At 45.3% G+C, this 21,171-nt stretch overlaps 1 protein-coding gene across 1 annotated transcript in view; it reads left to right on the forward strand.

The window, feature by feature from the left end:
* The window catches only part of TTC21B (tetratricopeptide repeat domain 21B), a 73,597-nt gene that overhangs the window by 27,051 nt on the left and 25,375 nt on the right, over nucleotides 1–21,171 (forward strand). The window contains exons 16-19 of the mRNA XM_006270358.4: nucleotides 3,834–3,906; nucleotides 6,937–7,047; nucleotides 17,042–17,180; nucleotides 20,963–21,069. Coding sequence (XP_006270420.1) covers nucleotides 3,834–3,906; nucleotides 6,937–7,047; nucleotides 17,042–17,180; nucleotides 20,963–21,069 — 430 coding nt within the window. The remainder of the gene's footprint in view (nucleotides 1–3,833; nucleotides 3,907–6,936; nucleotides 7,048–17,041; nucleotides 17,181–20,962; nucleotides 21,070–21,171) is intronic.

Below are 21,171 nucleotides of genomic sequence, written 5' to 3' on the forward strand. Positions count from 1 at the left end.
GTTGCCAGGCGGATTGTAATGTATCAAAAATCCAATGTCTGTGTTTAGTCCCTGATCTCTAGTATCCAGCAGGTTGATGAAATGGAGCTCATAGGCTCATCTCTGGGATGTGTTGTGTAAATTTCCCTTGAGGATCAGGACTGAGAGATCGGAGAGAGAGTGGCCCTCCAGTGAGAAATGTGCCCCCACCGGTAATTGGGTGTTTCTGTCTTTGATGGATTTCCGGTGTGTGTTCATTCTGGTGCGCAGTTGTTGTCTGGTCTCTCCTACATATCTTCCATCAGGGCATTTGGTGCATTGGATGAGGTATACTACATTCCTGGAGGTGCAGCTGTAAGATCCTGGGATGCTGATGGCTCTGTTGTGGGGTGTAGTAATAGTGGAGGTGGTGGAGATGTGGGGGCAGGTTTTGCATTTCTTGTCATGGCACGGTCTGGATCCTTTTGGTGTGTTCTGGGGCTGAGGAAGTTTGCTTCTTGTGATGAGGTTGGCGAGGTTCGGTGCTTGTCTGAAGGCTAGGATGAGTGGCTCTGGGAAGATTTTTTTAAGAATAGGGTCTTTTTCTAATATGGGTTGCAATTTTTTGAGGATTTTCCGTATAGGTTCAAGGGATGGGTGATAGGTCATAACCAGCGGTGTGCGATTTGTGGGTGTTTTTCTTCTGTACTGCAGCAGTTCTTCACGTGGTATCCAGGTGGCTCTTTCAAACGTGCGATCTACCTCTCTGGAGGAGTGTCCTTGCTGGGTGAAAGCCTTTTTAAGATTGGTGAAGTTGTTCTGGTATATAAATTTACACCAGGATCTAGTACTTTATTTTTTTTAAATGTATAGGCTAAATTCATTTCCAAATTACATTTTTTAATTGTGTGTAAGCTTGTCTGTTCTTCATCAAATATATTTCTTATATTAATATGTTGTGTTTTATCATGAAGGTTCTCAGAGTAGTTTATAAACTGACCTGAATGTGCAGAAATCTCATATCCCACAATGGGAATGGATGGTAGCAGATTGAACTGCCCAGCTACATCACAAAGCTATTTAGGAAAGGAAGAAAAGAAGCATACCATAGCCAGTTGAAACTTGAGAGTGAACTTAGGTAGGCAGAATATAACTAAATACCCAAACTGGAATTTAGCTAGGATTTAATGGAGCTGTTCCTGTAAGAACTGCCACAGATGTTATAACAACCTCAAGTGATCAGGAGGTCTCTTTTACATCAACTTCTACAGTATTATGGCTATAAAGAGTAAAGTAGTATACTTGCTCTGCCTTAACTTACTCACAGGTTTAAGTACCATGGGAAGTGTCTATTATTACACTTCTAAAAAGTGTCTGTGTAAGAACAGAATGCAAAATGAATAAAAGGATCAAAACTTTTGTTTTTGTTCTATTTTTAAGTTTGTTGTAAGGAAAATGTCTTATTATGTAAAAAAGGGGTTACCAAGTTATGGCCCACTAAGGCACATCATACAGCTCACAGGGTTCCCCACAGGTCTAGAAATTAAAGCTGCTGTCATTCATCCTGCCACCAAATTTCCACACTTCTGAGGAGCCCCATGGGCCACCACTGTTACAGAACTTATAACTGAACTTGAAATTTAGTTTCACAGTGACATGGACTTGAGCTACACACTGACTGTAGCCAGTTGCAACAGAGTAGCACTGGTGATTGAAAGAGAGAAGGGGTGGAAGAGGGACAGGGATCACCAAAGCAAAAGGAAATCTAGGAAGGAAACAAGAGTTGCTTTATAGGCTCAAAGATAAAAAGTTAGCTCTCTTCCTTTCTAGATATTGGGGGACAAAAATGCTTACAGGAAGGATAGGAATGTCTAGAAAAACATTTTGAAGTGGGGAGGAGGCAAAACTCAATAAGCTAGGAATTGTAGTTTCCTATATGTTCTAATTATACTATAGGCCCATTAGTCTTACCTTGGTCCTGGGGAAGCTCTTTGAGAAAATTATCCAGGAGCACATCTGCGAGGGACCAGCAGGGGAGATTATGTTTAGGGTCAACCAACATGGGTTCATTAGAGGCAGGCCCTGTCAGACCAACCTGGTAGCCTTCTACGACCACGTCACAAAATCCTTGGACACAGGAGTTGTCTTTCTGGACTTTAGGAAGGTCTTTGACATTGTCTCTCACCCCATTCTCATTAAAAAGAGGCGACTGTGGTGTTGATGCCTACACAGTCAGATGGGTCACAAATTGGCTGGAGGGCCACACCCAGAGAGTGGTGGTGGATGGGTCATTTTTGACCTGAAGGGACATGGGCAGTGGGGTTCCCCAGGGCTTGGTCCTTGGGCCCGTACTGCTCAACATCTTTATTAGCAACTTGGACAAGGGGGTGAAAAGCATCTTGTTCAAATTTGCAGATGACACTAAGATGTGGGGAGAGGTGGGCACACTAGAGGAGAGGGACAGGCTGCAACTAGATCTGGACAGGTTACAGGGGTGGGCGGATGAGAACAGGATGGGTTTCAATACTGACAAGTGCAAGGCACTGCACCTGGGGAGGAGGAATCAGCAGCATACCTACAGGCTGGGGAACTCTCTTCTTACCAGCACAGAGGCAGAAAAGGATCTTGGTGTCATTATTGATTCCAAAATGAACATGGGCCGCCAATGTGGGGACGCAGTCAGGAAGGCTAACTGCACCTTGTCATGCATCACAAGCAGGTCCAAGGAGGTGATTCTCCCCCTCTATGTGACACTGGCCAGGTCACAGTTGGAGTACTGCATCCAGTTCTGGGTGCTGCACTTCAGGAGGGATGTGGACAGCATCAAGAGGGTCCAGAGGAGGGCCACTTGCATGATCAGGGGGCAGCAAGACATGGCCTATGAGGAAAGGCTACAGGACCTGAACCTGTTCAGCCTCCACAAGAGAAGGCTGAGAGGGGATCTGGTGGCCATCTACAAACTGGCCAAGGGGGACCAGCAGACTGTGGGAGAGTCCCTGTTCCCCCGAGCACTACCGGGAGTTACAAGGAATAACGGCCATAAGCTGACTGAGAGTAGGTTCAGGCTAGACATCAGGAGGCACTAATTCACAGTCAGGGCAGCTAGGAGCTGGAACCAACTTCCAAGGAAAGTGGTGCTCACTGTTACCCTGGGGGTCTTCCAATGGAGGCTAAACAATGACCTAGCCAGGGTCGTTTGACCCCAGCATTCTTTCTTGCCTATGGCAGGGGGTCAGACTTGATCTGCTCAGGTCCCTTCTGACCCTACCAACTATGAAACTACTGTTTTTAATTGATTTATCTATAATGGAAAATTTGATTCAGTAGGATGAAGGTAGTCCAGAAGAACTGTATTGTGGATGAGAAGTGGGGCTGATAACTATGTTGATAAATGGCAAAGAACCTACTTGGTTTCCTTTTTATTTAGTACTGAAATTAATTTTGTAAATATATGGAATTGTTTTTGTGCAAGCTCCCCTGAGGAAAAATGTACAAAAAATGGTTTGAGGCTTAGGGCTTTAGTTGAGTTTGGGCAGTCATTTATGTCTTATTAGAAATTTAATTTAGTGTAGGATTCTAGACAATACATTGAAGGGTGGTGGGTTAATTGCTTCTTTCTGGTTTCAGTAAAATGCAGACAAAAACAAGCCTTAAAGCTGTAAATTGAAACACAAGATCTCATTTCTCTCACTCTCATTCTTACCACATGGGCTTTTAGGATGTTGAATTGGTGTAAGCCATTTGATCCAAGATAGCTGTTGTTCAAAAAAGTTCTAATCTGCAAAGATTAAAGCAGTTTTACTATATTTATTAACTATGCTTTGAAATACTGATGTTAGCAACTTTATAATTAACAAGATTGTCCTCTTTTTCAGAGATCTGGTAGAACAGTTGCCAAGTTCTCATACTTTTCTTCTTCTTGGTGATGCATACATGCATATTCAAGAGGTAAGTGTCTGCATCTTGAGAGATGAACAGAGTAGCTGAGTACTTGAATGTCAAATTAGCAAATTTTATGCTATTTACCATTCTAGTTCTATCAGTAGGGGTTTGGGAAGCAAACTACACTAAAAAAAACCCCATAGGGCACGTCCACATGAGCGCACACATGCCTCTTGCTGTGCCTCAACCCCCTTTGAGGCAGGGCAACAGGCACATTCGGGAATGGAAAAATGTTCCTTGTACTGCAAACTCGCAGTGGGGGGAGAAAATTAGATATCCAGGGGTCTAAAAAAATCGAAGCTGAAAAAAGAGGCGCAAGGCACGGTCCAGGACTGTGCCCTGAGGCAACCAGAGGCTGGGTCCTCCATGGAGACGCTCTGGCTGCCAAAGCATCTCTATAGTTGGCCCCTTGCCCTGGTGCTGAAACATGCGGCCAGCCAGGGCACATGTTTCAGCACCAGGGCTCTGGTGCCGGTGAGTAAGGGGTTGGGGGGCCTGGAGGAGGGGAAAGGGGACCATGGGAGGGGGACCCTCAACGGCTCTGCCCACTCCCCCAGCCGCCTTCCCCCCCCCCGACAACTGCCGGGGCTGGCCCCTCCCCCTGCAAGCCCCCCCAAGGCCCCTGACCCCTGCTGGGGCCGGCCCCATCCTCCCAAGCCCCCCCATCCCTGCCCCCCCACCCCATACTTTAAAAAAAGAAACAAAAACCCTGGCACTTACCAACTGCCATCTGTCTGAGTGGGGCCCAGCCCACACAGTGCGGGGCAGGCTGACGGCCCCAACCCCAGGCCCTGCTGCCCCCCCACTGCCCTACGCTCCCTGGGGGGGGGGCTCTGCCAGCAGGCTCTGGAGCCCCCTCACCCCTGCTTCTAAGGTAAGTAGAGTCTTTTTTTTTGTCTTTTTTTTTCTGTTCTTTTTCTGTTTTTTGGGGGGTTTTTTAAGTGATGGTGCCTGGGGTTGTGGGGGTAGCCTTGGTGGCCTGGGGGTGCAAGTTGGGGAGTGGGGCTGGGTGGGGCACCCATCGGGGTTGTCTGGGAGAGCAGGAGGTGGGGCTGGGTGGGGCAGCCATTTGTGGGGGCTGCAGCAGCTGGTTGGGGATGGGGCCAGGTGGGGTAGCCCCTGTGGGGGCCATTTGGCTCCTGTTGGGCCAAATTCCTTGTGTGGGGGCCAAACCCTTTGCGTGGGGGCTGAACCCCCTTCTGGAGGGACAAACCCTTTGTGTGGGGGACGAACCCCTTGTTGGGGGGGCATAGTCCTTGTGTGGGGACTAAACCCTTTTTTGGGGGGCTGATCTCCTTGTGTGGGGGTGAAACCTCTTGTGTAGGGGCTGAATCCCCTGTTGGGGGGCCGAACCCCTTGTGTAGGGGCCCTCGCCCTGTGGGAGGGCAGCAAAATATGTATTCATGAAACCTGTATTTAGCGAACGCTTTATTATTATAAGGGACTGCAAGACTGCTGCAGTGGGTAGAGGGGGCAGGGAACTCTCAGGGCTGCTTCAGCAGTCCAGCTGGCACAAGGGGTAGTGTCCCCAGGTACCAATTGGCTGGGCCCCAGAAGCTCCTGAGAGTGAGTAGTCTTGAGCTACTTGCCAGGGTGGCTTTTTATACTGCTGGGGACAGCGCAGGTGCTGTCTCCAGGCTCTAGCTCCCCCTGGCTGAAGATCCTGGAGGAACCAGGCAGGGTTATTTTGCTCCAAGTGGCACAATTTGCTCCACAACAAAGTGCATGTCTGAGCACATGCGCTGAAGCAAAAAGCCCCAGCTCAAATTAGCACTGTTTGTATTTGAGCTGCTACAAGCACATGTGCTTGCATGTGTGGACGTGCCCATAGGGTTTAATTCAGTGATGCTCAACCATGGTGCTGCAGCACTCTGGGTTACCTTTAAAACCTTTTAAGGATTCTGTGGAATGTCATGCAATGTTAGCACTTAGGGAAATAAATGATGCGGACGATAAATCCAATTTAAGTAGAAATTCATAGTGTTAAATATCCTGACCTACTCTGGTTTTCCTGAGTTCTTTGCAACAGAAGTGCTGCTCTATTATTTTTCTGTAGTCAAAAAAAAAAAAAGTGATTGAAACTTAAGAGCTGGCATTTTCTGAGGGATGCCACGAGTCTAAAAAGGTTGAGAACTACTGGCTTAATTACTAGCTAAAAATAGAATACCATACTGATTTTTAACTTAGCTCTTTATTATTAAGTGATTAAATGTGTTTAAATAAAGCTTCTAAGGGATGAGCATCAGAGATTTTGGAGGATCATGGAGAGGAGCATTATAATTTCAATGAACAGTCAGTCATCCACAAGACCTAATACTGGTTAGAAAAGTGAGCTAAATTCAATTCAGAAATAAGTTAGAAAATCATGGAACAGTTCAGAAGCTTATCTGGGTAACTTGCTGAAGTTTGTTAAAACTAGAGCTTAATTTGGGAGTGTTCAAGTCTTGCAGGTTCTGAATGAAGATCAAGCAAGTTGAAATTAAATTGATAAATTCAATAAGACAACAAATAACTATGCAATAGTCTCACATTCAGTATTCACAAAGGAAGATAGACAGGGAAGCAAAATGTTTAGTGCATGCAATACATTTCAGTCCTTGAAGCAATTGGTTGGGTCAGTGTGGAACACGCAGATCTGAAAGGTCAGGTCACTGTAGGTGATCTGTGCCTTGGACATAAATATTTGGCTTTAATTTTTTTGGTTATTTATCCTTTCTTATGGTGATCTCCAAAACAAAAATGAAATTTGAGTTAAACCTGGATTTCTTCAGAGTATCTCTACTAAGTAGCTGGTTACCTGGGATATTTCAGCACAGAAACATGTTGAAGAATGCTAAAATCTGTGTTCATATGTTTATACTGCTGCAGTCTTAAGCAATTATCTTGCGCAGTTATCCCGAGAAGCATCATGATTTTGTGAGCAAGACATTTTGAAGCTGTTTCTTAAGCTGGCATTAATAAGTTGCCTGCGGCAAATTGAGCTCTTGACAGAGCCCTTTTGGCATAGTTTTGTGACTTCATTATCTGTTCTTCCAGCCTGAAGAAGCCATAGAAGTGTATGAACAGGCTTTAAAGAAAAACCCCAGAGATGCAGCTTTGGCAAGTAAAATTGGAAAAGCCCTAATCAAAACCCATAATTATTCAACGGTATGTTGTAAGTACTTTAGGAACATGCTGTGTAAGTGGAACAGTGCCTTATTTAATGCTATTTTTCCCCCTTCTAATATGCAGGCAGATAGAACATTTTTGGTATCTTCACAGTAAAATGTTTTTCTCCTCAAACGCTGATTTCTTTTTTTCTTTTCCGTGACAGCTAAGTAGAGACTAGCTAATGTCTTACAGAAAGCTTGTACAAACATTCTACTTGAGGAAAACCACATATTTATATTCTTTTTCATTGCTAAGTTCATCTTCATAAATATTTGATCTTATTTGCATTTAAGAGTTCATCTGTTCTAGATTGCTTCCTTCATGAAGTTGCAAAACCCTGTTTATCAAAACGTAATCAGAAATAAATGATGGTATCACAGTGCAGGATGGAACTTCATCTTGGAAATAAGTAATGCGTATTGGTGCATTTTATACAGGTTTTCTGTTTATTTTACTACTATCACAAAGTACACAAAAATGCAAGATAAAAGTGTGTGGAATTTGCTTTTTATTTACAAGAATTGCCTGGGTTAAGACAGTAGAACAGATGTTTTCTAAAACATGCTTTGGACATGTTTGTATGCTTTAGTTACCCTGATACAGCTCAATGAATTGATGACTGTATATTTAGCATTAATTCTTAATAAAGTTTTGAGCACAGGCACTCCTCACTTAACGACCGAGTTCCGTTACTGCGACTAGGTCGTTAAGCGAATTGGTCGATAAGCAAGGAGCCGCCCCTTGATACTGCATGTCTTGGCTTGAGACGCCGCGCTGCTGTTTCCACAATACGTTTCATACAATACCGACTGCTCAGAGAGCTGGTCGTAAGTCCGCGCAGTCGTTAAACAGGTAGGTCGTTAAGTGAGGAGTACCTGTATTTATCTGTGGAGATCCCACTCTAAATGCATGTGCATGTAATGCAGAAGACATGACAATCTTTGAATAGTACCATTAATGCACTGGTGCCATGCGTCTCATCCTCCTCCCAACTCCCGCATCTCAGCAAGGAGCTAAGGAACTGTGCCCTAGTTCCTTTGGCAGTGAGATGGAACAAATAGTTTTTTCCTCCTCTTTGTAATTTCTTTACAATTAGGATTTACTAACAACATCCCTCCTTTTTCCTCCCCCTCCCCCACCCTCTGCCCGCCTCTTACCTTTAGGAATGAGAGCAAGTAATCACTGCCCTTTTGTCTTGGAGAGTCATCTATTGGCACATCTCTATTTGCTGCTCATTTTCAATTTGAACAAGAGGGTCAAGGATGTTTCATTAAAGTTGTATTCTTCATCAAACTTTACACCATGAAATATCATATTTGCTTGATTCTAAGACAAGTTCCACCCCCAACATTTAACATGAGGAAGAGGGGAAGACCCTCATCTTAGAATTCAGTACAAGGGCAGTGGAGGGACAGGTGGCCTGTGGCTCAGCGTTTAGTTCCTACCTGGTGTTACTGCTGCAGCTGCATGTACCCACCCTCCGCCACCTCTCCCAGTAGCCTGTTTTCCCCAGTGCAGCCTCTACTCCCCGACTTTCCCCTTTCCCTCTTCTCCTCACCCTTGCTCTGAACTGGCAGGCTCTATCCACATGGCATGGCTGTTGTGGGGAGCATGGAGCAAAGATTAAGGCAGTGTGGGAAGCAGGGACCAGAGGCTAACAGGAGGGCAGGCACAAACAGAGGGTAAGCTGATTGACCTCCCCACACAGTGCCGTAACAACGAAGTTTGGTGCCTGGGGCAAAACCTACAGCAGCAGCCAGCCCTTGCCCCACACACAGATCCAGGTGGCACACTCTTGCCTGGGAGTGCATGCAGTGGCAGGAGCTGCCCTTCCTCCATCCCCATGACACCTCTGCCCCTCCCCGCCCCCAAAACGAGCAGCTCGCAGTTTTGGCCTGTGCCCCACCCCAGCTGGGTAGGGCCTGTTGGCACCCCTTTGCTTTGGTGCCAGGGCAGTTGCTCTGCTTCCCCCACCCCCTTCCTACAGCACTGTTCCCACCCCACCTTCCCTCCTAGCAGTGGGAGTGAGGGGGATGAATTGAAGATGATCTTCCAGTAAATAGATTCTATACATTATAACAAAATCTATCCATTGTTCATCTATAGAATCTAATTATTGGCAGGTAGTCTTAAATTCAGGACCATCTTTGATTTGGTTAAATGTGTTACATGCATCAACTTTCAAGGGTAAACAGATTATCTCTAAGTCTTAGGCTAGCCATACCAGTACTAACTGGTGTGCAGATTTTAAAGTTAATTGAGGCATAAGATCTGTTTTAAGATTGGCAGAATGCAACATTAGCAACTGCTCCCAGCCTTGAACCAAAGACCTGTACCATTCTTTCACCAAGTCCTAATCAAATCTTGGGGCTAAACTTAAATAGATACCTCTTTTCTCAAGGAGAAGCTTAAACTTCTGCTTTCTTTCTGGCAGTGGGGTGCTGAGCCAACTAATGCAGCAGGGCTGGTTATTTGACTAGTCAAAAAATGCTTGGTCATTTGACCTGTTAAATATTGTCAAATACTGATCAAATATTTTAAGCATTAACTTATTAGCACAGTGAAGGGAAGTAACTTTAATATTCAGTAGGTTAGATACTTATGCCAATTAGAAAAACAAATTTTCTTTTATAACTGTCAATGTTGAGTAAGCATAAGTGTGAATTATATTCAAGACAAAACTGTTCTCCTTTTCCTTGTTTTTATTCCAGAACCCCAGGGTCAGCCTAAACAATTATACAATAAATAAAGGAAAATAAATTAATCAGAAATAAAACACACATAACACTATAAAAGACAGAGACCAGTGTTTTAAAATGCAGTTATGCTAAGTAGGCAGCAGGTCAAGTTTTCAAGCATTTTGCTGTTTGTGTTTGGGAATACCTGTAGTCACAGCAGATGGCCAGTAGGAGAAGCTTTTCTATGCTGCTGGTTTTGGTTCTTTCTAGGCCTGTGCGAATAGGGAAAGTATTCCATTCAGATTCGGCTGATTCGGAGGACAGTGATTCGATTCGGAGATATGGATCACTGTCCTGAATTGATTCGGCCGAATTGACTTCAGAAGATTCGGGGCCAATTCAGAAAGATTTGGCGATTCGGACCAGCTGGGGAGAGGCAGGCACAGCTGGGTGGTTGCATGTTCTCCCATGGCTCCTCTGGTGGTGTCTGCCTCCCCCTGGGCAGGAGGGACAGGGAGCTACAGGAGAAGCCCGCATGGCTGCCCTGCCCGGCCCCATCCCCCACCCGGCCCCAGCCTAGTCCTGGCACTTAAAAAAGCCCTGCACTCACTGGCTGCAGCAGCAGTGATCAGGGCCCCTGAGGGCTCGTGGCAGAGCCCCCCGCACAGTGGGGGGCAGTAGGAATTGCCCCCTTCCCCACCTGGCACCCATGTGGCAGCTGCCCCATGGTGCACATACAGCGTGGCTCAGCAGGCAGCTGCATGCGGCCTGGGAGCTGGGGCCGCTGGGTGGAGCCACCCTAGCTCCCACATGGCATGTAGTGCCCTGCCGAGGTGCACTGCACCCATGCCATTGGGCAGCTGTCATGCAGGTGCTGGGATGGGGGGCAATCCCTGCTGCCCCCCATTGCCCCATGCTGCGCAGGGGGGCTCTGCCATGAGCCCTCAGAGGCCCAAATCACTGCTGCCAGAGCCAGTGAGTGCAGGGCTTTTTTAAGTGCTGGGACTAGGCTGGGCTAGCTGGGGGATGCAGCCGGGCAGGGCAGCCATTGGGACTTCTCCCACAGCTCCTCTGGCTGTGCCTGCCTCTGCACTAGTGTGGGGAGCACACAGTGTGGGGTGGGGGTCTATGCCCGACTGCCACTTTCCCAGTCAGTGAAGGGAGGCAGGGTGCAGTGCAGGCACGGCTTGCTCTGGGTGGTAGCAGGGCATAGCCCCCACCCCAGCGCTTCCACACCTGCATCCCACATCCCCTCTGCCCCACTCCCTGAGTAACGCATCCCCCCAAACCCCAGCCCCAGTCTCTCCTTCCCCCATGCCCCTTCTCTCCCCCAACCCCAACAGACTTACCAGCGGGAGGCAGCTGTGTCAGCTGCCTGTTTAGTCTATGGCTGAATCTCCGAAGCAGCCGAATCTTTTCTAAATCAATTCGGATGCTTCAAATCAGTTCAGAGGTTTTAATTGGTCTGATTTGATTTAGATTCCAAGATTCAGTCCCTGAATTGGGCTGAATCTCGTCCAAATTGAATTGGCTACCGAAGCTTCGCATAGTTCTATTTCTTTCCTCAACACTGAGTAGCTTCTGCAGCCCCACATGACTTAATTGGGGGAGTGGGGGGGAAGAGAAAGAAAGTGGGAAGACCTCAGGAGAGAGGAATAGGGCAGAGTGTGCCTGTTCCTGTGTTGTGGGAGGGAGTGGGGAAAGGAGGGGAGAGAGAGTTGACTTTTTAAAAAAAACTTTGTAAGCCTTTATTATACGAATACTAGAAACAAATGGTGAAACTACAAAGGCGTGTAGTCCTTCCAGGGGCTAAGCATAAAACATTTGTCAGTGACAAAAAACAGATTGAAACCCTCTCCCCCATGCCCCTCATGAGATTACATTTGTAGGACTTGCTGTGTGTCTTCCACCTTGTATAGGGCGTTCCCAGGCTGATCTGCCATTGGCCCGCCCACCTGTTTCTGGGCCAACTGCTTGCTTTCTCACCTGCCATGCCTTGATGATATCTAATTAAGTTGTTCATTAGTGGGAGGCTGCCCATTTCTTGCCCCAGTGCCAGGGGGCGCTATCTGTGGTTCTGTTCCTCCTCTGCACCACAGCCCAAGCCTCGCAGATGGCATCTGCAAATGTTAACCTCACTGGCCCCACACTGGGCCCCAGAATCCTCTAGTCCAGACCCCTACAAGATCCTTCCCCTCAGGTGGCCTATTCTGCACTCATTCTGGGCTGCCTAGCTCCCTGAACTATTTCCTCACTGCAGCCAACAGTGCCCTGCCACAGGCCTCCTTGATGGCTTAGCATGGCACAAACTGGTCCACATTGTGAGAGAGAGAGAGAGAATCCTGACTCCTTGGCAGCTGCCAACTTTAGCACTGAAAATGACAATAGAAATCTTGAAGGCAGGGCAGATTGGTATCTTGTAGATTAAGTAAATTGTAGATGCATAAGCATTTGTCTATGTAGGGACTGCAGGATGCAGGGCTTCTAAATAGAAAGCAGTTATTAGAATACAAAGAGTAGGGAAGGAGGAGAAAAATGGAGAGAGCACTGTTGGTAGATACAAGAAAAAAGCAATCAACCCACTGAGGAACATAGAAGTATTAGCATTACTAATGGACTCAGTGTCAAAGTCTGTTACTGTGTCTGTCTGCAGAGTTGTCCGTGGCACCGATGGCACTCATGATCAACTTGGGTTGGCATCTCAGAGCCTATTTGCAAGTAGTCATGTTGGAGATCAGTGGGTGCATCTACACATGCATTTACTGCGCGGTAACTTATTGCTAAGTTACTGTGAAGTAAAGGTTTTTAGGCCAGCATTTACACATGCAGCTGTGAAAGCACAGTAATGCTGTGTGTGGTTTAGTCCCAAGTCAGTCCACAGAGTGTTCCTGCACAGTAAGGCGTCTACATGTGCGTTATTGCACAGTAACTAATTGGGCATAAATTTGATACCTGCATCAAGTCAGCATAAATTGCCATAGTTTACATGTGCAGTAACCTAAATTATTATGCGGTAATGTGCATATCTAGATGTGCCCGCTATGGCATATCTATCTCCCAGTGGATAACTTGAACTTTTGCCCTGCTGTTCAGCTGGATCAGGGAGGGTCTTGCTTTAAATTAGGGATATGCACTTCAGAGGCCTGATTCATTTGTCTCTGGCAGCCCTATTTTAAATTATGCCTAACTGACCAACCACATATGTTGGTCAGTGGAAGCTTGGACAAAAAACTTGGGAGGAGTATAAGAATATTGCTTGGGCATGGAGGGATGAAATTAGGAAGGCCAAAGTGCAATTGGAGTTGCAGCTAGCAAGGGACATGAAGGGTAACAAGAAGGTTTTCTACAAGCATGTTAGCAACAAGAGGAAGGTCAGGGAAAGTGTGGGTCCCTTACTGAATGGGGGGAGCCAGCTTAGTGACAGATGATGAGGAAAAGCGTGAAGTATTCAATGCTTTTTTTACCTTGGTCTTCACAGGTAAGGTCAGCTCTAAGACTACTGCACCTGGCAGGACAGTTTGGGAAGGAGATCAGCAGCCCTCAGTGGTGAAAGAACAGATTAGAGGCTATTTAGAAAAGCTGGAGACGTACAGGTTCATGGAGCCAGATGAAATGCATCCGAAGATGCTGAGGGAGCTGGCTGATGTGATTGCAGAGCCACTGGCCATTATCTTTGAAAACTCATGGCAATCGAGGGAGGTCCCAAATGACTGGAAAAAGAGCAAATATAGTGCCCATCTTTAAGAAAGGGAAGGAAAAGGATCCAGGGAACTACCAGCAGTCAGCCTCCTAGCAGTCAGCCTCACCTCAGTCTCTGGAAAAATCATGGAGCAGGTCCTCATGGAATCCATTGCTAAGCACTTGGAGCAGGTGATTAGGAACAGGCAGCATGGATTCGCTAAGGGCAAGTCATGCCTGACCAACCTGATTGCCTTCTATGATGAGATAACTGGCTCTGTGGATGTGAGCGAAAGCAGTGGATGTGCTATACCTTGACTTTAGCAAGGCTTTTGATACTGTCTCCCACAGCATTCTTGCAAGCAAGCTGAGGAAGTATGGGTTGGATGAATGGACTGTAAGGTAGATAGAAAGCCAGCTGGAGTGATGAGCTCAACAGGTAGTAATCAATGGGTCAATGTCTAGCTGGCAGCCGGTATCAAGTGGTGTGTCCCAGGGGTTAGTCCTGGGGCCAGTTTTGATCAATATCTTCATCAACTATCTGGAAGAAGGGGTGGATTGCATGCTTAGCAAGTTCATGGATGACACCAAGCTGGCGGGTGTAGAAGATACACTGGAGGGTAGGGCTAGAATTCAGGGTGACCTAGACAAATTGAAGGATTGGGTCAAAAGAAATCTCAAGAGGTTCAACAAGGATAAGTACAAAGTCCTGCACTTCATATGGAACAATCATATGCACCACTACAGTCTAGGAGCTGACTGGCTAAGCAGCAGCTCTGCAGACCTCCCCCCCACCACCCCCCGCCCCCGGCACCCGTGTCAGCAATATGCCCTTGTTGCTAGGCTGGTTAACAGCATACTGGGCTGCGTTAGTAGGAACGTTGCCAGAAGATCAAAGGAAGTAATTATTCCATTCTTCTGCACTGGTGAGGCCACATCTGGAGTACTGTAGAAAGGATTTGGACAAGTTGGAGAGAGTCCAGTGAAGAGCAGTAAAAATGGTTTGGGGGCTGATGCATATGACTTATGAAGAGAAGCTGAGGGAACTGGGTTTACTTAGTTTGGAGAAGAGAAGACTGAGGGGGGATTTGATAGCAGTCTTCAACTACTTGAAGGGGTGGCTCCAAAGAGGATGGAGCCGCAGTACCCAAACTCTGACAGATTGCACACCACCAATTTAAAATGATACAACCTTAAGTACCACCACCAAACTTTTGTCATATAAAGTAATTATAATAAATCTGTTAGTGCGTACCACTGACAGATTGTCTGCAAACCATTGGTGGTACTTATACCACAGTTTGGGAACTGCTGAGCTAGACTGTTCTCAGTGGTGACAGATCACAGAACAAGGGGCGAGTGTCTCAAGTTGCAGCGAGGGAGGTTATGGTGGATATTAGGGAAAACTTTCTCACTAGAAGAGTGGTGAAGCACTGGAACAGGTTACCTAGAGAGGTGGTGGAATCTCCATCTGTGGAGGTTTTTAGGACCTGGCTTGACAAAACCCTGGCTGGAATTATGTAGTTGGGGCTGGACTTGGTTTGAGCAAGGGGTTGGACTAGATCAAATCCTGAGATCCCTTCCAACCCTAATTTTCTATGATATGTTAACATATGGTTAACATACAACCCATAGGTCCTAGCAGACACCTTTCTGGTTATTGCATAGCAGGGAAGAATCCAGGGGTCCTTGTGCCACTGGCACTGCCTATGTGATGGGTTAGAGGGCTACGTGACAGGGAAGGTGACTGTGTGCCACCAGCGCAGCCCATGCAGGGGCTACCCCTGTAGCATGCATCCTGCGCTGTGGGTGGTCCTTGCTGCACCAAAGAGACAGCCCTTGCTTTAAAAATTATTTGATGTACTCTATTTTCTTGTTCTTGCTAGAATAGTGTCACTAGTTAGCAAGAACTCTGTGGAAGGTACCAGCAACTTTATTTCCTTATACTAAAAATGCAGGAAAAGATACCAGGTTTTCTAAAGAGGGTTGAGTGATTCCACCCTGCCCTACTCATTAGTCATTTCTAGTTCATAAAAAAACCCCAAACCAACCAGTCTAAGAAATGTACCTAATAACAAAGACCTAAAGAAACTAGCTTACTCTAGGGGTAAGGCTGATTCATGAATGTCTTCAGCTTCAGATAATGAATTGTCTAGTCTTGTTTGCAAAGTAAAGTTATCTGATCTGGGATAACTCTCCATCCTCCTTTCAGGCCAGATTGCGTCAGGACTCTAGAGCAGTGTTTTCTAACCAGTGTGTTGTGGCACAAAAGTTTACCATCAGAAATGAAGAGATGTGCTGCAAATTTTGCCATGGCAGTGAGATACAATTAGCTACAATAGGTATGAGAATGGGGAATGCCTTAACAGGTGTGTCGCAGAAAATTTTTATTAATGTAAGTGCTTTGGGCTGGAAAAGGTTGGGAAGCACTCCTCTAGAGGAGTTAAAAGCCATTAGTTATGAGAAACAGCTGAAGGCAAGTCACTGTTATAGACAGCTATAGGTGCCCCTCTATACATGCAGGTAAAGGGGCAGTGGAATCTAATGTGTGATCCCACAATCATGCCTCCTGCCATGCACATGTGATCATGCATTAGTTCCCATTGCACTTTACAGCCAGTGCAGAGGGAGCCTGGGATCCCCCTGCACCAGCTTCTATGGCTGCAAGCCCCGCAGTTTACAAGGCTGGCAATAGTGGAAGCATTCTCCCTCCTGCCCCTGCGGTGAGGCCCACACCTGATGAGGAATGAGGGGGCAGGGAAGGGGCACCTTTCTCCCCACTGTGAGCCCCAGAGCTAAGGAAGCTTGCAGGGGAGACAGCAGGGAGAACTCTGCCACTGCTGCAAGCTTCCTCAGCTGCAGGGCTGGCAGCGAGTGATGCAACCCTGTGCCTTGGAGCCCTTCAGTTGATGGGGCTCCCAGCCAGAGGAGAGCACCTGACCACACGTTCAATTTATAGCTTAATAAGAACAAGCCACAAAATCATTACTTGCTTTTTGTAGAATAACTTTGTAGTTTATTTCTTGTTTTATCATGCCATTAATTGGTTGAATGTATAGCTGAGTCACAACTTAAGGTATGATTAACTGGTCAGTCGTGTCTTCAGTGTAACATCCAGATAGACAGCAACTAGATCTGTGGTCCCCATGATAGCAATATGAAGAGTATTGCAGTTATGGAATTCTGGTATTTCATTTATGTGCAGGGAAAGAATACAGGTAAGAACTCTTTTCTTTTGAGGGTCTAGTTTTAAGTTTACTTTCCCTAAAAAGTTCCAGAACCAAACTACAATCATTATGTCTTATGCATGGCTTAGAACAGAGATGTCCAACTGAAGGTCCATGGGCCATGTGTTAACATACAGCCAGCACATAGCCCATGAGCCCCAGTGGGCACCTCTCTTGCTGTCGTGCGGCAGAGATGAGTCCAAGGGTCTGTGTGCCACCAGCTCAGATTTGTAAGTCTTTCACATACCAAGGACATGCTAGGCAGAACGCACAAGAGAAATTAAATCAAAGGAATTTTGATTTTTTTGTAATTTTTATTTGTGATTTTAAAAGATTAAGCAGGAGATTTAGATTTAAAAAAAATTGTTTTGCGATAGCTTGAATGAATTAAATACTTGTGAGTTTCAGGCAATTGGTTATTATGAAGCTGCATTGAAGAGTGGTCAGCAGAATTTCCTGTGTTATGATCTGTCTGAGCTGTTGATGAAATTGAGGCAATATGAAAAGGCAGAAAAAGTACTTCAGCAAGCTTTAGATCATGAACCAGGTATGTATTAGTTACTTGATTTACAACAAAACAGAAATTATTCTTTGTGTTTGTGATTGTTACGAATAAACAAGTGTAGCATAGGCATTAAATTTGACATTTTAACCATTAGTTTATGTACTGTATAATGAAAAAGATGCAATAGGATATAAAATAAATGTAACTTTTATTTAAAGGTACCTTACAAAAATTTCTAAATTTGGGATTTTAACTAAGCAATATAATTGTTTGAACTTTTTCTTCTTTACTCAAAATGTGCAGAGAGGACCTGAAAAGTGTTTTGTTAACATTCAGTGCTTTTTGTCTAAGAAAGAGCATTTAGCAGTGAACTTTGGACTTTTTCCTGGTTAGAAAACCATTAGGAGGATATTTTTATTGTGTACCCGTTAACAAAAAATTATTTCATTTAAAATATTAATTGACCATTGAATTTATAGAAGAACAAACTGAGTTTTAAAGTCTGTTTCTCTTAACTTGTTTTCATGCTTTCAACTTTTTTATGTCACTGTTGTACTAATTAACCAGTTTTCCAACCTATACCAAGTCTGCATATTTAATGAAAAAACAATCAGGAAAAGACTTACCCACGGTCTGTACTATGTTGGAATCTGTTTTCTTTATTAGTTTATATATTATCTGACTCTTGTGTTAGTGAGAGCTTCACTAACCCAAGAATCAGTTTGGCTTGCACATCCTTAAGCTTTCTTACCTCATTATTTAAGTGGCAAAAAAGCACAAGCCAAACTTATTTCTCTCTTGTAGTTCTTAAAATTTTTCTCATGTCTTCTATGAATCCTTAAATGAGGATTCTACAAACTCATTGAGAGAGATGTGGAACAGTTGAGCATAAATTATAACTGCACACTATATATTGTTCATCAAAATAAAAATGAAACCCCCACAGAAAGTATTATATGGAGTAATCCTAAATTGGCAAAGAGGAAGGCTAGATTTCATAATAAATTTCTTCCAACTCTGTTAGAATGTTTTCTACACAATAATAAATAATATGTCCTTCAAGACGACCTGCTTATTGAGTGTTGCTCATTGTATTTTAAATATTTTAAAAGTGCATTTTGATATATATCTATCAGGGTCATCTATATCACAGGCTGGATGAGTATCCCGGAGCTGGTCAGCAGGCCACACTGGGACTGGCTCCTTATGGAGCAGCTGTGGAATGGGCTAGGCCCCTGGACACAATGCCTGTGGCGTGCAGGCAGCCCAAGGGTGTTGGGTCAGGGTGTTGCATGCAGACCCCTCTGTGCCATGTGCAAAGTTGTAGTTTGTGCTGGCCCTAAGAGCCACATGCACAGTAAATCCCAGGGCATGATGTGCACAGCTGGTCGAGCCACACATGTTACATGTAGCCTGGTGTGCACACTCCATGTGGTGCCCTGCCAACTGGCTCCAGGTCTGGCAGGCACGGCAGGGAGCAGATGCTCCATGGTGGCCTTCCATGCCATGTGCAGTGCACATGGCCAGTCAAGCCCATAGGGTAAGAGCCAGCACATGGACTCAGTCCTGCAACCCAAAGGCCAGATATGGCTCACATGATCCCTGTCTTTAACACATAGCTCTATATTTTGATTTCAAAGTAATAATCCTGTTTGAGTTAATAGAGTCTACATCTACTGTGTTTTAAAGCTGCCATTCTCTGTCAGTTTGTAAACAGATAAACATTATAGCAAATAGTTTATATTCCTCAAAGCCATTTCTTTAAAGGTTTAACACAACCACTAAGTGAAGCTTAACTTCCAGCTTTTTGACTAGTCCTTGAAACATGTTAAAATAACCAAAGTTATACTTCCTTTACTGTCTGCATGAGAGTCCTGTCAAAGCAAGGTAGTTCTTGAAGATTAACCAATACTTAAGGCACATCATGATCTCTAAGATCTCCCTGCTCCCACTGAAACCTACCAGGCAGTTTATGTTGGGCACAGACAGAAGTGACAATTTTCACCGGATCTGGCCCCGCACAGTGGTCTATAGCTGTGACCTGTGCGGGCCGGGCGCGAACCCGGGCCCTTTGTCGCGCTGCACGCGGGCTTTGGCCGGCAGCCCGGGCACGCCGGGTTGGAGAGGGCGGGCACCGAGCTAGAATTAGGCACAGACACGTAACGGTTGATTTTAAGATTGTTTACTTACACCAAGATGGTCACGGTGCAGGCTGAAAACTTGCTTGAGTTGCAGTTACAAACAGAAAGAACACGAACAATCACGTGGAGTTTGCTAGGCTCCACGCAGACAGAACTCCGGATGTCCAGGACAAGCGCGCCTCAAAATAGAAAACTCGTCGATATGTCTTATAGAAAGTTACCGCTCGAAGACGGGAAGAGGTGGGCGGTGGATCAGGCCGCCAAACTCCTCTAAGTAACACACAGGGCTTCAATGACCCTGCCGCGCACCCAGAGTCCCCACAAGATGGATGTGGAGTCCTCTTCGGCTTGGGCGGAAACTGCTCAAGCCTCTTATACGGCTAGCAGGCCAATCGCTAGCCGCCACATGGGAATAATTTAGCACTAGCCAATAGCGGGACACGAATTTGCATACGAAGAGCGGGAACTCTTTGCACCGTGCATTTCTGTGTTGCAAAGAAAATGCACCCTGCAAAGACAGCTGCAAAGTGGCGGGAACTCTCTCCTTTGCAAGCAGGTTCTCTGTGCAGCAAAACTCCACCGTGCAATGAAGCTGCAATCCCACGGGGATAATTCTAGTGCCGAAGCACACACAAAAAATCAGACCTTTGGGTCATGACATGACCAAACATAAGTGCACAGCTGCAGAATGCTTCACAAGTGGCCAGTTGGGCAAAAATCTGAACCCTCATTGCATTACGGTTCAGATGAAGATGTTTCAAAACATAGCATCTTCTGTAACTTGTCTGCCTGCCTGCCTCCCAGCCTGGTGCTGCTTTCAGAATGGGTGGGGGGAAAGGGAGTGGAGGGAGTTAGATCTGGAGTTTTTTTTAGCCCCTGTTGGAGTGTGTATTGGAGTCTTCCTACCTTGCAGGAGCTCCAGTACTTCCATCCCATCCTCCAGCGTTGGTTGGGAACCTGTAGATCGAGCTCCCTCTTCTCTCTTTCCCCCCCCTCCCATTCTGAAAACAGTGCCAGCTTGGAGGGGTCAGGGGCTGTTGCTAGGGGAAACTGGCTGCAGGCTTGATGCCAGCGCCTAAGTTCCCCTCCCTCCTGGAACCAACAGTGAACTTCTGTTTGGTCCAGGGGATCATTATATCTCCAGAGCACTTCCTGCAAAGTGTTTTCAGTTACAGCAAGGAGCTGCGCTTATGCCTGTAGCCATTGATGTCAGTAGAGGCAGTTTTACAAGCTTAATTTGTAGTTCATAGAGAGCATGCCACAGATACCTTTGTCCGTCTCATTCATTGGAAATATAATTTTTTGTTTTTGAGGAAAAACCTACAAAGACTGCTCATTTATTCATTCCTAGTTGTGTATTTTTCTTGTTGTTTGTTTGTTTGTTTACTGATCTTCAAATTCTTGCTGGATTAATTTTTAACCTTCTCCAGAGTTTAATTGTTTTATTTGTTGTACTGTTTGGACTTGATAGGAACAAAATACAGTCCTAACCTTTCAAACTTGAGCTGCTACACAACTCCTTTCTGTTGAAATACAAATATTCAATCCACTTTTCTTAGACTTTTGCCTGGAAGATGTATACAACTTCATTCTTTTGTTATCTTGCCCACAAGATGTTCTCAAACCAGCCAATGCAGACAGTTCCAACTATAATCATGTTTCTGTTTCATACTACTCTTACAGTAAATGAATTATCTTCTCTAATGGAAGATTGCCGTTACCATGTTCTCCTAGCAAAAATTTACAGCAAAATGGAGAAGACTAATGAAGCTATTGTTTCATTACAACAGGTAAAACTAAAAGAACTGAATTCCTAAATTTTTCCCTAATATTCTGTAGAAATAAGAATGGCTGAAGTGTATTTAAGAAACAGAAAATAAACCTAAAGTGGG

This window comes from Alligator mississippiensis, chromosome 4 (assembly GCF_030867095.1).
Source record: "Alligator mississippiensis isolate rAllMis1 chromosome 4, rAllMis1, whole genome shotgun sequence".
Taxonomy (NCBI): domain Eukaryota; kingdom Metazoa; phylum Chordata; order Crocodylia; family Alligatoridae; genus Alligator; species Alligator mississippiensis.